Source organism: Prorops nasuta, unplaced genomic scaffold (assembly GCF_024137725.1).
Source record: "Prorops nasuta isolate Cenicafe-Biocafe unplaced genomic scaffold, Cenicafe_Pnas_1.2 PNAS00025, whole genome shotgun sequence".
Lineage (NCBI taxonomy): Eukaryota > Metazoa > Arthropoda > Insecta > Hymenoptera > Bethylidae > Prorops > Prorops nasuta.
The window spans coordinates 739,359-754,743 of NW_027116822.1; the positions used below are offsets into that span (position 1 = coordinate 739,359).

At 29.5% G+C, this 15,385-nt stretch overlaps 6 protein-coding genes across 9 annotated transcripts; 4 read left to right on the top strand and 2 right to left on the bottom strand.

Annotated features, from left to right (window-relative positions):
• The first annotated feature begins 101 nt into the window (after positions 1-101).
• On the top strand, positions 102-2,610 carry LOC136782305 (CCA tRNA nucleotidyltransferase 1, mitochondrial-like). Of its 2 annotated transcripts, XM_066741648.1 has the most exons (4): positions 102-1,081; positions 1,165-1,424; positions 1,509-1,798; positions 1,927-2,610. In XM_066741648.1, exons 2-4 carry the CDS (start codon positions 1,188-1,190, stop codon positions 2,441-2,443), a joined length of 1,044 nt encoding a protein of 347 aa, XP_066597745.1. In that variant the 5' UTR covers positions 102-1,081; positions 1,165-1,187; the 3' UTR covers positions 2,444-2,610. The 2 variants fall into 2 exon arrangements, with proteins under 2 accessions (XP_066597745.1, XP_066597746.1); XM_066741649.1 differs by lacking the exon at positions 102-1,081 and having other exon boundaries at positions 1,089-1,424.
• A 152-nt stretch (positions 2,611-2,762) lies between these two features.
• On the bottom strand, positions 2,763-4,835 carry LOC136782304 (activating signal cointegrator 1 complex subunit 1). 2 transcript variants are annotated; one of them, XM_066741645.1, is made up of 6 exons: positions 4,739-4,835; positions 4,431-4,668; positions 4,233-4,342; positions 3,828-4,146; positions 3,597-3,757; positions 2,763-3,524 (listed from the first exon to the last, which is right to left on the bottom strand). In XM_066741645.1, exons 2-6 carry the CDS (start codon positions 4,643-4,645, stop codon positions 3,283-3,285), a joined length of 1,047 nt encoding a protein of 348 aa, XP_066597742.1. In that variant the 5' UTR covers positions 4,646-4,668; positions 4,739-4,835; the 3' UTR covers positions 2,763-3,282. The 2 variants fall into 2 exon arrangements, with proteins under 2 accessions (XP_066597742.1, XP_066597743.1); XM_066741646.1 differs by having other exon boundaries at positions 4,431-4,592; positions 4,660-4,814.
• Positions 4,836-4,916: 81 nt separating this feature from the next.
• Positions 4,917-6,685, top strand: Sas10 (UTP3 small subunit processome component Sas10). The gene is made up of 4 exons (XM_066741643.1): positions 4,917-5,061; positions 5,130-5,725; positions 5,785-6,476; positions 6,548-6,685. The coding sequence occupies exons 1-4, from the start codon at positions 5,054-5,056 to the stop codon at positions 6,635-6,637; spliced, it is 1,386 nt and encodes a 461-aa protein (XP_066597740.1). The 5' UTR covers positions 4,917-5,053; the 3' UTR covers positions 6,638-6,685.
• A 165-nt stretch (positions 6,686-6,850) lies between these two features.
• LOC136782309 (10 kDa heat shock protein, mitochondrial) lies at positions 6,851-7,944 on the bottom strand. The gene is made up of 3 exons (XM_066741654.1): positions 7,798-7,944; positions 7,188-7,355; positions 6,851-7,105 (listed from the first exon to the last, which is right to left on the bottom strand). Exons 1-3 carry the CDS (start codon positions 7,798-7,800, stop codon positions 6,962-6,964), a joined length of 315 nt encoding a protein of 104 aa, XP_066597751.1. The 5' UTR covers positions 7,801-7,944; the 3' UTR covers positions 6,851-6,961.
• Positions 7,945-8,530: 586 nt separating this feature from the next.
• Positions 8,531-12,097, top strand: CDK2AP1 (CDK2-associated protein 1). Its single transcript, XM_066741644.1, has 2 exons — positions 8,531-8,808; positions 9,184-12,097. The coding sequence occupies exon 2, from the start codon at positions 9,437-9,439 to the stop codon at positions 10,628-10,630; it is 1,194 nt and encodes a 397-aa protein (XP_066597741.1). The 5' UTR covers positions 8,531-8,808; positions 9,184-9,436; the 3' UTR covers positions 10,631-12,097.
• A 157-nt stretch (positions 12,098-12,254) lies between these two features.
• LOC136782089 (diphthine methyltransferase) lies at positions 12,255-15,357 on the top strand. 2 transcript variants are annotated; one of them, XM_066741253.1, is made up of 5 exons: positions 12,255-12,438; positions 13,912-14,130; positions 14,200-14,517; positions 14,589-14,724; positions 14,781-15,357. In XM_066741253.1, the coding sequence occupies exons 2-5, from the start codon at positions 13,932-13,934 to the stop codon at positions 15,148-15,150; spliced, it is 1,023 nt and encodes a 340-aa protein (XP_066597350.1). In that variant the 5' UTR covers positions 12,255-12,438; positions 13,912-13,931; the 3' UTR covers positions 15,151-15,357. The 2 variants fall into 2 exon arrangements, with proteins under 2 accessions (XP_066597350.1, XP_066597349.1); XM_066741252.1 differs by having other exon boundaries at positions 12,257-12,438; positions 13,912-14,517.
• Positions 15,358-15,385: the final 28 nt, after the last annotated feature.

Sequence of the window (15,385 nt, forward strand, 5' to 3'; positions counted from 1 at the left end):
GCCCGACATTCACAGTGTTACCAAGTATCGCTGCGGCCACTTCAATCTCTCTACAAAAATAAACTATTCCGCGTAAGTAGGCTACAATAATTTCTTAAATATTGAATATATTACTCTATTAACCATTTTCTCATAATTATTTTAATCTATATTCATTAAACGAGATTCAAATTTGAATAAACATTTATGAATGATAGTTTTTGTGTAAAAATTCAAAGTGACTCGGTTTTAATATCACTTATACAAAACAATACTCTGTCAACTCACCGTAAGTTTCCATTATTTGTCAATTCTCATTTTACTCTTAAACTTTGTTAAAACACTACACATTTGTTTCGTCGGTTGAGGGATCGTAATTATAATAACATAATAGACTCAATATTATATATACCGTATACTATAGTTATAAGTTTTAATTTCATATTTAAAAATAAATTACCATGGTCGTTATTAATTTTATTACATTTATTAATTGACTTGTGTATCAAAATTAACCTATGCCTAGATGGAATATTGTGTTAATTGTATTGATTGAAAATCCTGGAAATCATAAAATATTCACGCGATACTATATAATTGTATATAGATAAATATATAAATTTTTTGTTTTCCCATACAAACTTTCATTTGTAAAGCAATTACGCATTAACTGAAGATAAATTAACGTTTTACAAGTTTTAATGATAAAATAAGTACAAACCAGTAGAAGAGCATGAAAGTGAAAGGAAAAATTGCTTTAAAATATAATTCTTTGAATTGCTTCCCGATACTACAAGTCTTAAAGGATTTACGACATCTAAATGTGCATTCTGTATGTAATACATATCGATGAATATGCTAATCACTTATAACTTTTGTACAAACGTAACAAATATATTGTTCGGTACGTATATATATACACCATCCATGCGAAACTTGGGGCACCCTTGTCATTGTGGTCCTACGTATTCTTATACGTAAATCATTGAATTGAGTTGTCTTCAAGTATTTTTTCAGTTAACACAGCCAAGAATATTTTAATAATTATTTAGTAATTCTTGCTGGAAAAATATTCTTATTGAATTTGGATCTTCAACTATTTGTACGATATTTATAAGTATTTGTTTTTTGATCGTATAATGTTTATGCTTCGTAAGAAATTAAAGATTATTATTGATTAAACAGGTGCTTTCAAGTTTGACGTTAAAATGATTAAATCACGATCAAACCCTATTATAACGACAGTGGATAAGTCAAAGCTCAATAATCATTTTAGCAAACCAGGATTTAACCAACTGTTTCAAATTTTTAAAAAGAATAATTTCGAGTTGAGAATTGTTGGTGGTGCTGTCAGAGATTTTTTACTAGGAAAAGAACCGAATGATTTGGACTTCGCTACGAATGCAACGATGTATGAAATGAAGAGAATGTTTGATAAACAGGCTGTAAATATTTTTAAATAAAAATTGAATAAATATTTTTTATGTATATTTACTAATTTTAATTTTATGGTTTTATAATAAATGTAGATTACATTAATCCATGAGACGAAAGAAAAATATGGCATTATTACGGCTAAAATGAATGATAAAGAAGTTTATGAAATTACAACATTAAAAATTAATATTGCCTCCAAGACTGGCCGTAAATGGGAAATGGATGCGAGTACACGGGACCTTACCATCAATGCTATGTTTCTTGATCTCAGTGGAAACGTCTATGACTATTTTTATGGATTTGACGATTTAAAAAAAAAGAAGGTGGTTTTTGTTGGAAATCCTGTTCAAAGAATAAGGGCGGACTACCTTCGTATATTTAGGCATGGTTTAACTTAAAAAAAAATAATTTACTATTTATTTGACTTAAAATACTAAAAATATAAATTGTATTATTAATGAATGCAAAATTTATTGAATTTTTATCATACTACATTTTTTGAATATTTAGGTACTTTAGATTCTACGGTTTGATTGCCGATCATCCAAACAATCACGATAACACAACGATTAATGCCATAAAACAAACTATTTCTGGCTTAAACAAGATACACGGAGAAAGAATTTGGTCAGAATGGGAGAAAATCTTAAATGGAAATTATGGTTGCGAAATAACTCTGAAATTAATTGAATGCGGGATTTCTCCACACTGCGGTTTGCCGGCTAATCCAAATATAGAAGAGTTTAAGAGAGTCTATCACGAATGTTCTAAAAAAAATGTATCATTAAGGCCAATTACATTGGTAACATTGTTATTAGAAAATGTCCTAGATGTACTGAATTTACATACAAGATTAAAACTACCTGATGACGACCGAGACTTGGCTTTCTTTTTGATTCGCGAACACGTTAATAAAACTGAAAACAGAAATTTACAATATTATCAAAACATGAAAAGCACTAAGATCTATATTTCCGAGCTAATAAAATGTAACTGTAATTTTGATTATCTTAGCTTTTTTACGTAGACCCTGACAATTCGTATCGACAGCTTTGTTTTGAAAAAGTTTTAATTAATAATTATATTTTTATAAAATTTATATTTTAAGAACTTATTTTTATTGTAACGATTAATAAATTACACTATCTACTGTGATCTTTCATATATTTTTTACAGTATGAGTTATAATTTTCTTATTTGTAGTTTGTACCAAGCAAAGTGATTCTTATTTATAATCTTAAATATTATTATTGTATGTACTTGTGCACTAGACTCTTATTGTAATTTAATTATAATAATAATACGAGCGGTAATATTATGAAGAAAGAAAACTTGAGAAAAGCATCATCGTGTAAAGTATTTTATTTTTTGTATGTTATCTGTATAATCAACAAGTATTGACAATATCAAAGGAGAAATATTTTTAAAAATTCAATATTCTTTGGCAATAATTGTCTAATTCATTACTTGATCCAGTATCCTTTGTGAGTTATAACTATGTACAATAAATAAAGGACATAATTACATGGTTTTGTTAAGTAATCTATGTGTACATGATCTCTCATGTACGATATAAGCGATGGTACTCGCGTGCTTTAAATTTTAAGTTTTTGTTTTTACTTTTATTCTACTTCTAATACAATCGAACCTATAGGAATATAATGCGAATTTCATCACCTCGTGCCCCGCCAGAAGAAATATAAACTAAAAGTCTCCAGTTGATGTTTTATACAAATTAAAATTTTTTTTTGTCATGTCTATAAATTTTTGTTAGAGATAAAACTAATAAAATTCTTAATAATAATAATTCTCGCTGATTTACCGTATATAGGTAGCTTCAATCATTAAAGGTATAAATAATCGAGCTTACAATTCAATTTTTGCAATGGCTTCATAATATTCGTTCCTTCTGATTTTTGATTCAGATCTTTTTGATAGATGAATTTCATTCAGCGTTAATTCACCGAAATAAAAATTTTCATACTGCTTTAATATATCTGAAGCATCAAATTTAATTCTTCGCCACTGATTTTCTTCTTGTAAGAATTTTGTATTCATAAGCGTTACATGCAGTTTGACATTTTTGCCACGATTTGGTTTCATTACACCTACAAAGTCGATCATTACAAATAAATAAAACACATTGCATTATTATTATCACTGATAAATAAAAAACATACCAGTTTTTGAAAATGATTCTGCAATTTCATTTACCAGACTCTGTATCTTTTCGCTTTCCACTATTTTTGCATATAAAACTTGAACTTCTGTTGGATCATCATTCATGCAGTCAATTCCCTGTAATTTTATTTTAATTGGACCTGTTTTCTCCAATGCAGGCCTATAAAATAGTATTTAAATAATCAATCTTCATTTGTGTGATACTTTTAAGATTAATTAGAAATTCTTACTTTATAATATTTTCTTCACAATCTATAAAATGATTAACTAACTTTTCCTTCTCATTATCATCTAATAGTACAAAAACGCAAATTGTTAAATGTAATTTTTTGGATTTTTGAAAAATATTTTCCTCTGCACTGTTTGAATTTTTCCCACAATTATTAATTACTTCCATTTTAAATGACTCAAAATTATCCATAATATCTTGATTGTTCACTGGAATTGAGATAAAGTGTGTCATGTCCAATTTGAATCTAGAATTCTCTATTATGAAATCTATTTTTCGGCGAGCTGATGTTATTCCTTTCTGGTAAGACCCAATTATTGCTAAAAAAACAAATAATTGAAATACTTAAACTTGCAGAAAATACAAGCTATGGTCTTTCTATGTAATTAATATATAATTGAATTACTTATGTTAGAATTTTCTTCATGTTTTGGAATTTGTATGGTGGTTCCTGTATCACTTTCCAATTTTTTACGAGTTGCATGTTTTGCTCCTATAATATAGCCAAGCATAGATCTAAAATATTATGATATATTAATCTTAAGTACAAAAAATAATTAGTGTATAACTATAAAGAATAATTTAGAACCAAATATCTCTTTACCTAGGTACGTAAAAAGTATGTTTGAATCTTGAACCGTACGGTTTTATTTCAATATCCATATAATCATCATCTAAAATTTGATCACACATTACTTCGTCAAAACTGTCTTCAACATATGGAGCTAAATTATGACTGCCTTCCCATTCACAGCTCTCATAAAATCTGTAACATCTGTGACCTTCTACCCAAATCTTTTTTGGCTCTAATACATCCATAATATTTATACTACCTCAAGTTTCTACATAAATGAAGTATAATTTCTTTAAATTTCACAAAGAATTATAAGACTGATAATGTCCAATACTAACGCAATCGACTATTATTGATATGATAATTCATTTATCAGTTCTCCAAGTCTAGTGTTCAAACTCCAAAGTCCAAACCACTCCATCTCTCTACTTTTACTATTTGGCATTTACTGAAAAATTGAGGTTAGGTTTACCATTTATTATGAACTGCCGCGTGTGTGTTAACAGGCGAGTGGGGTGCGTTCCGAGTCACGCATATGCGCGCAGTAAGCACTTAAATTCTATAATAAATGTGATATAAACTGTACATTCTATGCGCTTCATGCGTAATTTGGAATGCATCCTTGATCAAATTACTACAGCACGATTTTCAATATGAGCAGGTAAAATTTCTTTAAAAACTAATTTATTAAATTTCTTTTTAATCTGAAGCTTTAATATGTTTATTAAGAAAAAGAATAGATAAATTGCCTCTTGGTGAACCAGATTTTGGTAGTGAGGATATAACAGGATCCGAGGATGAATATACAGAAGCTGAGAAAAATTTATTGAAAAAAGCTAGAACTAAACAGGTTAATGAGAATTATGATAGTGATGATGAAGTGTACACCTTGCAACAAGATGAGGAAGAAGATGAGGATGAAGATGAGGATAATTTGAACTCTGAAGCAGATTCTATAGAATCTGATATCGAAGAGTTACAATCTGATAATGATTTACCAAATGAAAGAGCATGGGGACAGAAGAAGAGGACTTATTATTCCACAGATTATGTTGATCCTGACTATGCCTCTGCTAGTCAAAATGATATGGACAAGGCTGAGCTGGAAGAGAAAGAAGCTAAAACTATACAGAAAAGATTAGCAGAGCAACTTGATGATGCTGATTTTGGATTTGACTTTGTTGCTGTAGAGGAGATAGAAAAAACTGAAAATGATAACCAACAAATCATTAAAACAGATCTTACCAAATTGTCGAAGAGACAAAAACTGGAATTAATACAGAAGAAAACTCCAGAATTTCTAGGTCTCATCAATGATTTTAAAGGTAAATTTTTTTTATCACATTTATATATATTAAAATTGTAATAATTCTGGTTTTTATAGATTATATGACTGAAGCAAAAGACATTTTAGAGCCATTTTTTAAATTAATCAAAAGTGGTAAATGTCCAGAGTGTTCTGCAAGTTCATTTTTAACAATGAGATATCAACTTATATTAAACTATTGCATAAATATATCTTTTTATCTCATGATGAAGGCTAAAAACTTACTTACTAGCTCCCATCCAGTAATTAAAAGATTGGCCCAATATAGACAATTAATAAATCAATTAAATTCTAAGCAGGAAAATTTACTGAAAGCAGTAAAGGATGTAGTTGAAGCTGACAAACAAAACCTACCTCTTTATAACATAGCTGATAACTCGAAAATTATTGTAAAAACTAAGTATATAAATAGTATTGAAAAAAGATTGAAACATTTGCAAAGTCATAAAGAGGAAATGGATATTCCATTGAGACAAGATAAATCAATGGATCAAGAAGTGGAAAGCATTAATGAAAGCTTAGAAAATGAAAGCATTTGTAATGAAAGTGAGAAGAATGATCAGCATGACATAAGTAAAGATAATACTACAGTTAAACAGAGCCTAGAATCTTCAGATGTTAAAAGGGCAATTACTTATGAAATTGCTAAAAATAAAGGCCTGATGCCTTATAGAAAGAAAGAGCAAAGAAATCCAAGAGTTAAACATAGAAACAAGTATAGGAAGGCAAAAATAAGAAGAAAGGGTGCAGTAAGTATATTTACTTTCTGATATAAAAATTTTGTAAAACAGAAAATAATTATAAAACTTTCATTTTTTAGGTGAGAGAAGTTAGAAAGGAAATAACTAAATATGCAGGAGAAATATCAGGGATCAAAGCTAGTGTGAAAAAGAGTATAAAATTGAAGTAAAAGTCATGAGAAATTATTAATTTTAATTGTAAAGATATTGTATGTTTAATTTGTGCATATAAAATAAACATTACATAAATCAACTATCTACAATTTCATATTTTAAACTCTTCTTATTGCAAATCAAGAAACAAACATAACTAGGCATTTGTTTTCATTTATTTATATGAAATAATACTTATGCTAATAGGATTATTAACTTATACAATAACATAGCTTATAACTTTTTTTAATTTCTTTTCTATAAAATGTGTACTACAGAATTTTTATGGAAAATCTGTGGCACTTGAATTATATAAAATAACGTAAAGTTTTCATTATTATTTAACCTTCAAGCTTAGCTAATATATCAGTTTCACGGAACAGATGAAATTCTTTGTTCTCTTCAAGCTCTACCTTGGTTCCACCATATTCTGGCAATAAAACTACATCTCCAATTTTAATACTTAAAGGTACATTTTCTCCTTTCTGCAAAATAAAAATATAGGAAAATGGTTTTACATATATATAGAAATATATATTAAAATAAAAATAAAAAAATTTGTCTCACATCGTTTCTGGAACCAGGTCCAACAGCAATAACAGTTCCCTTCAGTACTTTAGCTTGTGCTTTTTCTGGAATAACAATTCCCCCTTTGGTTTTAGTTACAGCCTCAGCTCTTTGTACAAGAACTCTATCAAAGAGTGGGATAAGTCGTTTAGCAACATTAGCAGCAGCCTAAAATAGTATTATGAAAGATTGATAATAATTGCATCATACAAGTCATAGAAATATAAAATTTTAGAAATTTTTCAGAGTACTACATAAAAAAATAAAAAGGGAATAATATTAAATGGTCCCCTAGAAAAGAACAACAATCTTAATATATTTGAATAATCTAGAATTTTAACTGTGATGATGCTTTAATAAAAAATTTATTTAACCTAATAGCAAGGATTAAATAATCGTTGATTGGTCTAAAAAATGAAAAGCTAAATTTTTCAATGAATGGACGACCAAACAGAAATCATGATTAAATAAATCCATTATTAATGGAGTTATCTATTTTGGCAAAAATACATGTTACAGATTTTACATTATTTTCTGTAAATAATTCAAACAATAGCTTAAAAATTATAGAGCAAGGGCAAAGTGAAGAAATTTTCAGGCTATTACTTACCATGTTTGTAATAAAATTTGATTTTATTCCTCGCTTCGGAGATACAGAGCCGGCAAGAAAACTCGTGCACGTTGTGTAACCTATAGCTGCTCACGCTTGCAGGCTTGCTGTTGCTTGCTCGCTATATGGCCTATATGTTTAAGTAGGTCCGTTTAATTTTCTCGAAACTTCTTTGCGCAAGAATTGATTTGCGCATGTGTTTATCAAATGAAAATCGTAACTATTCGTAACGCGCAATTATTTAAAATTAGTTTATATATCTATAAATTGAGAAAAATTTATCAGGTTTGACAAAGTAAAAATTACTTAAACAAATTTTTACAAAAAAATCCTAACAATCGAATAGAAAATTATGTTACTTTATTTTCAATAAACAGAGTGACGCATTATTCATTTTAGAGTAATTGTTATTTAAATATAGCTTTTAAACAAATATCATTATTTATTATTGTTAAAAAATTTAGTGTACCGTTTTAAGATAATGCTTGAGGCAGTTTTATTAATTTTGTAATATATATGTATAAAATAACAAAAATTAAATATAGAAATTAAGAGAGTTAAAATATAATTATATGCATTTCAGGAAAAAAAGTATCAATAACGTTGTGAAAAGTTTCCATGAAGGGAAGAAGAATTCTGTTCGATAGTAGGGGCGGGGGAGAGGGGGGAGGGGGTTAAAGGGATGAAAGATTCTGGTTTCTTAAGTGATATCACGTGACCTCTGGCGACGTTGCCTAGTCTAAAGACTAGAGTGTGCTTATGCCAGTGGTGCTTATATCACTGGGAATCACTGGGCATCGTCAGCCTATCGGCGACCTCGGTTGGCCCCTTAAAGTGGCTTCGAACGAAAATCTTACATGTCGTACGATATTGCTGTTGTGCGCTTGTCTATTGAAAATCTTGAGAAAATTTTCGCCAATTTTACGGAAGGTAACTCTAGCCGGTTCCTAACTTCCCTGGGAAGCTGTTCGTGTGAAATGGAGTTCAAATGCTCGACGGTTATTCTACACGGTAAGTTCATAACTTTTCACCCTCTGGCTTAACCATATTATATCCGCCATTGTTATGATTGGTAAATATTCTAGAGAGGACCGCATTTTTACGTGCCGCGCACGCGCACATGTCATTTCGGAGCCCTCTACTGCATCGCGCTCGTTTCAATTTCATAAAGAACGCCGGTAATTTCACGTGTTCTATTCTTATTATTTGATATTATTAAGATCACTTATTGTTATGATCCCTTTTGATCTTTATATCCTTTATAATACAATAATAGAATCGACTCTCCGTATTACAAGCTGTCGTTCTCAAAGTTTGATAGGGAGTCCTCTCAAATTATTTAATGTGACATTTTATATTCTTCTAATAAGTTCATTTTTTTTTCAGGAAGAATGTAGTATGAAGATTCTTGACTTAATTGAATAACAGCAAAGGAACAAGGGGAAGAGAAGATTAAGCTTGGAAGAACATGCAGCATCTATTATATGCTTAAGATTGTTTAAATACATTTTGTAAAAATGAGAGTCTATATAATTAAGTGCACTTATGCCTAGTATAATTTTATGATATGTTCAAAGCTAGAAAGAAATCTTACCTTGGATAGGTAAGAAAGCAATGAGAGCACAGGTAACAACAACTAATGTCAGAAACAGCAGAGGAACGTGCAATCAGATTATATACAGCTGCTGAGAGAATGAAGAACGCAAGGGCTAAAGAGACGGAAGAACAAGCAGCTCTGAGGAGAATGCAGGAAGCTCAGCGAATGGCAAGGCATCGCGCGAAGAAGAAGCGCTGCCTAGATGAGAATCTGGCAAGAGAAATTTCTAAAATAGCTGAATTGTCAAAAATGCCAGATGCAGCTACCATAGCTCAAATGTCAGAAATGAATATGAATAAAATATCTGCAGAGTTAAAACAGATGATGGAGCGAGGAAAGGTTCCTGAACACATAGTGCAAATGGCTCAGTTGGCAGAATTCACCAAGATGACAGAGCTAAATAAAATGTCACAGGACATGGCTAAAAGGTATGAAATGGAGAAAATGGCTGAGTATGCCAAAACCACGGAATATATAAAAATGCAGGAAATGGCTAAAATGTCTGAAATTGCCAAAATGAATGAAATGGTAAAACTTTCAGAAATGGCCAAGTACAATGACATTACAAAGATCAATGAAATTGCCAAGATGAACGAGATGATGAAAATGTCGCAAATGGCAAAAATCACAGAGGTACAAAGGATGAACGAGATAGCGAAGCTTAACGAAATGGTTAAAATGACCGAGTTAGCAAAATACAATAACGATATAACGAAGTTAAACGAGATTGCACAAATCAATGAGATGGCCAAGGAATTAGCAAAAATGAACGAAAAGACAAAAATGAATGAAATGATAAAGATGGCAAATATCCAGAATGACATTACGAAATTACCAGAGTACTCGAAGATGGCAGAAATGGCCAAATTGACCGAGCTGGCAAAATTGAATGAGATAACAATAACAAAATTAAATGATCCTCCACCTCCAAAAGCACCGGAAGTTCAGCGTATTCCCGAGCCTGTGATCACCGTGCCAAATCCAAGGAATTTGCAAAATGTACAGACTGTTCAAGTAGCACAGTCTAGCCCATCTAGTACAATAAACTTTCCATCTGTGCCTGGTCAAGGAAAGTACGCTCAGTTACTTGTAATTATCGAAGAACTGGGTAGAGATATTCGCCTTTCTTACGCCGGAAGTCGTAGTGCCGCGGAGCGTTTGAAAATGGGCATTCAGCATGCCAGAATTCTTGTACGTGAATGCCTTCTGGAAACGGAGCATAACGCACGGCAATAATTCATCTTATGTAGCCATTAAATTTATAGAAATTTATTTTGCAGGTTAAATATATATATATATATATATTTATATGTAACATGCATTGGCTATGGTAGAATTAAAACTTTTCAAGTTTAATAAGCCGATTGAATTGGTTAATGAAAAATTCGATAAAACAGTTGTCTTTGGTTTTACCAAAATTTTGTAAATTAAATTTACAATTAATCAGGCTGATTGATTAATGGATCAAATAGCGTATTATTGGTGTTTAAATTTGCAGATATTTATTTGATGAATTATTGATAAAGAAATAAAATTAAATAATAAGAAATCAAACCCACAATGACAACAAAGAGTTGTGAAAGTTTGGAATACCTGCACTGCAGTTTCTGTGGTACCAGATTGCCAACTATAAACTTAATCATGAGACAGATATTGTATTAAACCTTCACGTGTCGTGGAGGTCGGTAATATTTATAAGGTAGAATAAGATTATATTCTTTTCTCGCGGGAAAAATTGTTCCACCTAAGGGTGCTTAATGTTAAAAAAGTAAAAATTCAATTATTTATCTTTTTTTTAGACGGTTATACTGTGTGGTGGTATTATTCTTTCACTATTTTCATTATTTTATTACTTTTTCGGAACTGCGTAAGATCTTAAAAATTTGGTATCATGTTAATTAGATTATGGGCCGTTTCAACCAGACAGTTAAGCTAACCATGAGTTAAAATGATATAGCTCGTGTAACGGAAACTATTTGTTAACTTGAGTTTAACAAGTTAAACCTCAGATAGTATTCGAATAAAAGCGCACTGTAAGAGTCATTCTGAATATTTTAAAGCTAAAATATCAAAAGAAGCGTTTCAAGATTTTGTGCCATTTCTAATGTGTAAAAGAAAAATAATGAAAACTGTGAAAAAATAATACCATACACTATGACCCCCTCGATTCCATGAGAGTATTTTATAATAATAAATACTTAATGGATCCATAGATTAATTTTAAATGTTTTATAATAGTATCTCTTTCATAATGTTCTGTAATTATTCCGGTAATATCCAATCGTGAATTTCAATTGCGATAAATAAGAGATTTCAGATCGATTGTATAGTGATTTGTTATTATTGATATTTCAAGAATAAGAAAATTCATATATAGTTTTAATTTATAAAGGATTCTATTATAACAAATCTTAAATAGTATACGTGCGTTATTGGGATAAGATCAAAACAAAAGTGGTACCTATGGAAAGTAGTTTTAATCTTTAATATAGATGATGACTACGCAATAAGGATAAAACAAGTATCTATCGCTAAATAAAATATCGATTTTCTATACCGTTTACACGTGTTTAGTTATTTTATTATGCATGATTATTTCAAGATTAATTACAAAACGTAAAGAATATAAAGTTTGTAAATAGAATAAATTTATTTACAAAACTTTAATTTTAAATATAGAAATAAAAACAAAACTAAATCTAATTTTTTATATGTGCTAATTTTTTTTATGGTGTAGTGGTTACATTTACATGTACCTTGTGCGATATGCACGTGCATGATGTTTGCGGATTTGCAGTGTGGCAGTACATACCATTCTTTTGCACTATAACAGCAAATATGGCGCCCTCTATTAAATTCACCATACTCCTATTTGGGGCGTGGGGGTCGGAAATCGGAATATAGTATTTTGTGCCAATTTCATTCGATCCGCGAAGGATGAAATCCTAAGGGGTCCTAAGGATCAAAAATAAAGTATTTCAAAGCTCGATAAACGTTATTTATTTTTATTTTTGGTCATCATAAATAATTGCCATTGCGCGAAGGTACGTAAGCATAAATAAATTAATATATAAATATATATATACGTATATACATTGATATCATTTAAGCGTATCTTATTTTGAGGTTAATTCAATGTTTATTTAGTTTCTTTCTGTATACAAATTTCGAGGTTTTATAAAGATACCGTTGGCAATCAAATAAATAGTTAAAGATTTTATTTGTTTTTAATTTGATACAATATAATCAATATAAATTCGTTGTTTGATAGGATTTGAGGAATTAATTTAAAATGGAAGAAATAAAAGAGAATCTTGAAATTGGAGCAAAGCCTGTTGAAACTGTATTAAATGTACCAACACCAAAAATCACAATGCCACAAACAGTGATTACTAATGTATCATCTCCTTCAAAGTATATTCAGCTTTTAAATGTAATAGAGGAGCTTGGTCGTGATATCCGTCCTTCTTATGCTGGTAGCCGTATATCAGCAGAAAGAATTAAACGGGCCATTGTCCATGCCCGTATCTTAGTTAGAGAATGTTTAATTGAAACTGAGAAGAGTGCACGTCAAAAAGATTAAGTTGTATTATTTTATTAATATTTATTCTTATTTCAATATCAAAGTGTCATTTTAAAGTATGTGAAATTAGTATTATGACAGAGGCACTATTTAGAAATTTAGTGTTTTAATCAATTCTTATATTATCTACCTCGAATATTTGTATGAATATAAACATATCTAAGCTGTAACTTCATACAGAAACTTTTAACCAAGTAATAGTGCTAAATTTTAATTTTTATATGTAGAACTAAATTTTTATTCTTATCAATTTTAACATTAATAATAGAGTAAGAATACAGATCTCCTTATTAAAATATTTTCTATAACTGCCAAAACAAATTATAAATAAGTATTTAGCCTAAAACAACAGTTAACCAAATTTTAAGAGATATTTTTAATAAACTATAAAGTGACTTCTGTGAAATGACTGAGATGTCACATATATATATATATATATATGTGTGTGTATGTGTGTGCTCTAGTTACAATAACAATGGCCTTATTACATATTTCATACAGTACAAATTTTTATAATAAAACTCTGAAAAGATAACATATACTATAATAGTAAGTTTACATGAATCTCAGCCTTATAATAATATAATTAATTTATTTCATGATTGCTACAATGTAATAATGTATTAAGACATTTATATGTGTTCATATAATTGTGTGTGTAAGTTCCTACTTATTTATTCTAAAGATCTCTCTTATTTATATACCTAGCTATAAGTATTTATAACAAGTACAAATCTAAAATATTATGTTGATATTTATAGCATTAAATGTGTATTTATTTTCTAATAAAATTTTGTATCAAAGAAATTCATTTAATGCTTCATTTTAATAAAATTATATATATGTATGCATATATGTGTGTATATATTTACTAAAGAAAGTTTAAATACAAAATTTTTATATTACTTTAAAATGACAGAAATTTTTGTTTCAGAACAATTTATACATAAAAAAATGCTTGAAACTTTGGGTAAGTTTGATACAGAGTTTTGTGCTGATTCTGTAGAATGGTGTCCACTACAATCATTTAGGGATTTATTTGTATGTGGTACTTATGAGCTGTTAAAAAATGAAAATCAATTGAATTCAGTTGAAGAAAGAAAAGTTTCAAAACGTCTGGGAAAAATTTTTCTAATGCGTATTATTACAGAAGGTAAAATGGAAGTTTTACAAAAACTAGAAGTTTCTGCAGTTTTAGATATGAAATGGCTCCTTATTCAAGATTCTGTAATACTTGGTGTTGCTGCTGCATGTGGGTCACTGTTTATTTATAAACTTGAATCCTGTAATAAAGTGTGTAATTTAAAATTAATTACAAAAATTAATTTAAATAATGAACAAAGTGTACTAGCACTAGCTTTAAATTGGCATCCAAAAGTTAATAATGGAGTTAAAATTGGTATAAGTGATTCAAAAGGAAATATATCTTTATTTGAACACTATGAGGATGAACTGAAGTTGATAGACACATGGAATGCTCATTCATATGAAGCATGGTACACAGCCTTTGACAACTGGAATGAAAATATAATATATACTGGTAATATAATCAAAATGCAACATTGATTCAAATAAAGTAGAATATATAAATTAATTATATTTTTATTTAAGGAGGAGATGATTGTTACTTCAAAGGTTTTGACATAAGAGCAGAAAAAAGTTCAGCAATTTTTAGTAAAATTTTTGATGCAGGAGTAGTAAGCATTCATAGCAACCCCTCTCATGAGCATTTATTAGCATTAGGCAGGTAAGATCTACATTAATAAATGAAGTAACTTGTCTAATCAAAAATACTTATTTAAGCTATGATGAGCATCTATATCTATATGACACAAGGAATTTCAAAAGATCACTGTCATCAATAAATTTAAATGGTGGTGTATGGAGGCTAAAATGGAACCCATTTGAAAACAATTACTTATTAGCAGCCTGTATGTTTAACGGTTTTCGAATAATTGACTGTAAAAATCCAGAAGAACCTGTTGCTTGCGCTGTATATATTGAACCTGAAAATCTCTGCTATGGTTGTGACTGGTCTTATTTAGAGAACCGTGATATCTTTAAATTGAATTTGTCATTATCCCGAGATGAAAAGATATCTCTAGTCAGTACATGTTTTTTTTACAGCCGAACATTGATGTTGTCTAAAGTTGACTTTTCAAAATATTTGTAATTGCAGTTCTTGTATGATTCTGAGATTTCTTAAAATATAGAAACATTTATATGAATAATGAACTTTTTTCATATGTGAAGAAAAAGTTAATGTGATTATTATGCCATGCGAAAGAAAAACAATTTTTTTAAGGTTGAATAAACGAGTAGGAAAAGTGGGAAAAATCTGGTGAGAGTGAATAAAGAAATTCCGCAAGGTGGCGTTAGAGTTGAGGCGCGATCTGCATTTCACCGCG

Bases quoted from the DNA above. Each gene is read 5' to 3' on its own strand.
- LOC136782304 (XM_066741645.1), bottom strand. From the start codon at position 4,645: ATGGATGTATTAGAGCCAAAAAAGATTTGGGTAGAAGGTCACAGATGT. The intron at 4,343-4,430 runs GTAAAGAGATAT...ATAATATTTTAG, and splicing joins CATACTTTTTACGTACCTAG to ATCTATGCTTGGCTATATTA. The intron at 4,147-4,232 runs GTAATTCAATTA...TTGTTTTTTTAG, and splicing joins TGAAGAAAATTCTAACATAA to CAATAATTGGGTCTTACCAG.
- Sas10 (XM_066741643.1), top strand. The intron at 5,726-5,784 runs GTAAATTTTTTT...TGGTTTTTATAG, and splicing joins TCTCATCAATGATTTTAAAG to ATTATATGACTGAAGCAAAA. The intron at 6,477-6,547 runs GTAAGTATATTT...TTCATTTTTTAG, and splicing joins AAATAAGAAGAAAGGGTGCA to GTGAGAGAAGTTAGAAAGGA.
- LOC136782089 (XM_066741252.1), top strand. From the start codon at position 13,932: ATGCTTGAAACTTTGGGTAAGTTTGATACAGAGTTTTGTGCTGATTCT. The intron at 14,518-14,588 runs GTAATATAATCA...TTTTTATTTAAG, and splicing joins TGAAAATATAATATATACTG to GAGGAGATGATTGTTACTTC. The intron at 14,725-14,780 runs GTAAGATCTACA...TACTTATTTAAG, and splicing joins CATTTATTAGCATTAGGCAG to CTATGATGAGCATCTATATC.
- CDK2AP1 (XM_066741644.1), top strand. From the start codon at position 9,437: ATGTCAGAAACAGCAGAGGAACGTGCAATCAGATTATATACAGCTGCT.
- LOC136782305 (XM_066741648.1), top strand. From the start codon at position 1,188: ATGATTAAATCACGATCAAACCCTATTATAACGACAGTGGATAAGTCA. The intron at 1,425-1,508 runs GTAAATATTTTT...TAATAAATGTAG, and splicing joins GAATGTTTGATAAACAGGCT to ATTACATTAATCCATGAGAC. The intron at 1,799-1,926 runs GCATGGTTTAAC...TTGAATATTTAG, and splicing joins GACTACCTTCGTATATTTAG to GTACTTTAGATTCTACGGTT.
- LOC136782309 (XM_066741654.1), bottom strand. The intron at 7,106-7,187 runs GTGAGACAAATT...TTTATTTTGCAG, and splicing joins GACCTGGTTCCAGAAACGAT to AAAGGAGAAAATGTACCTTT.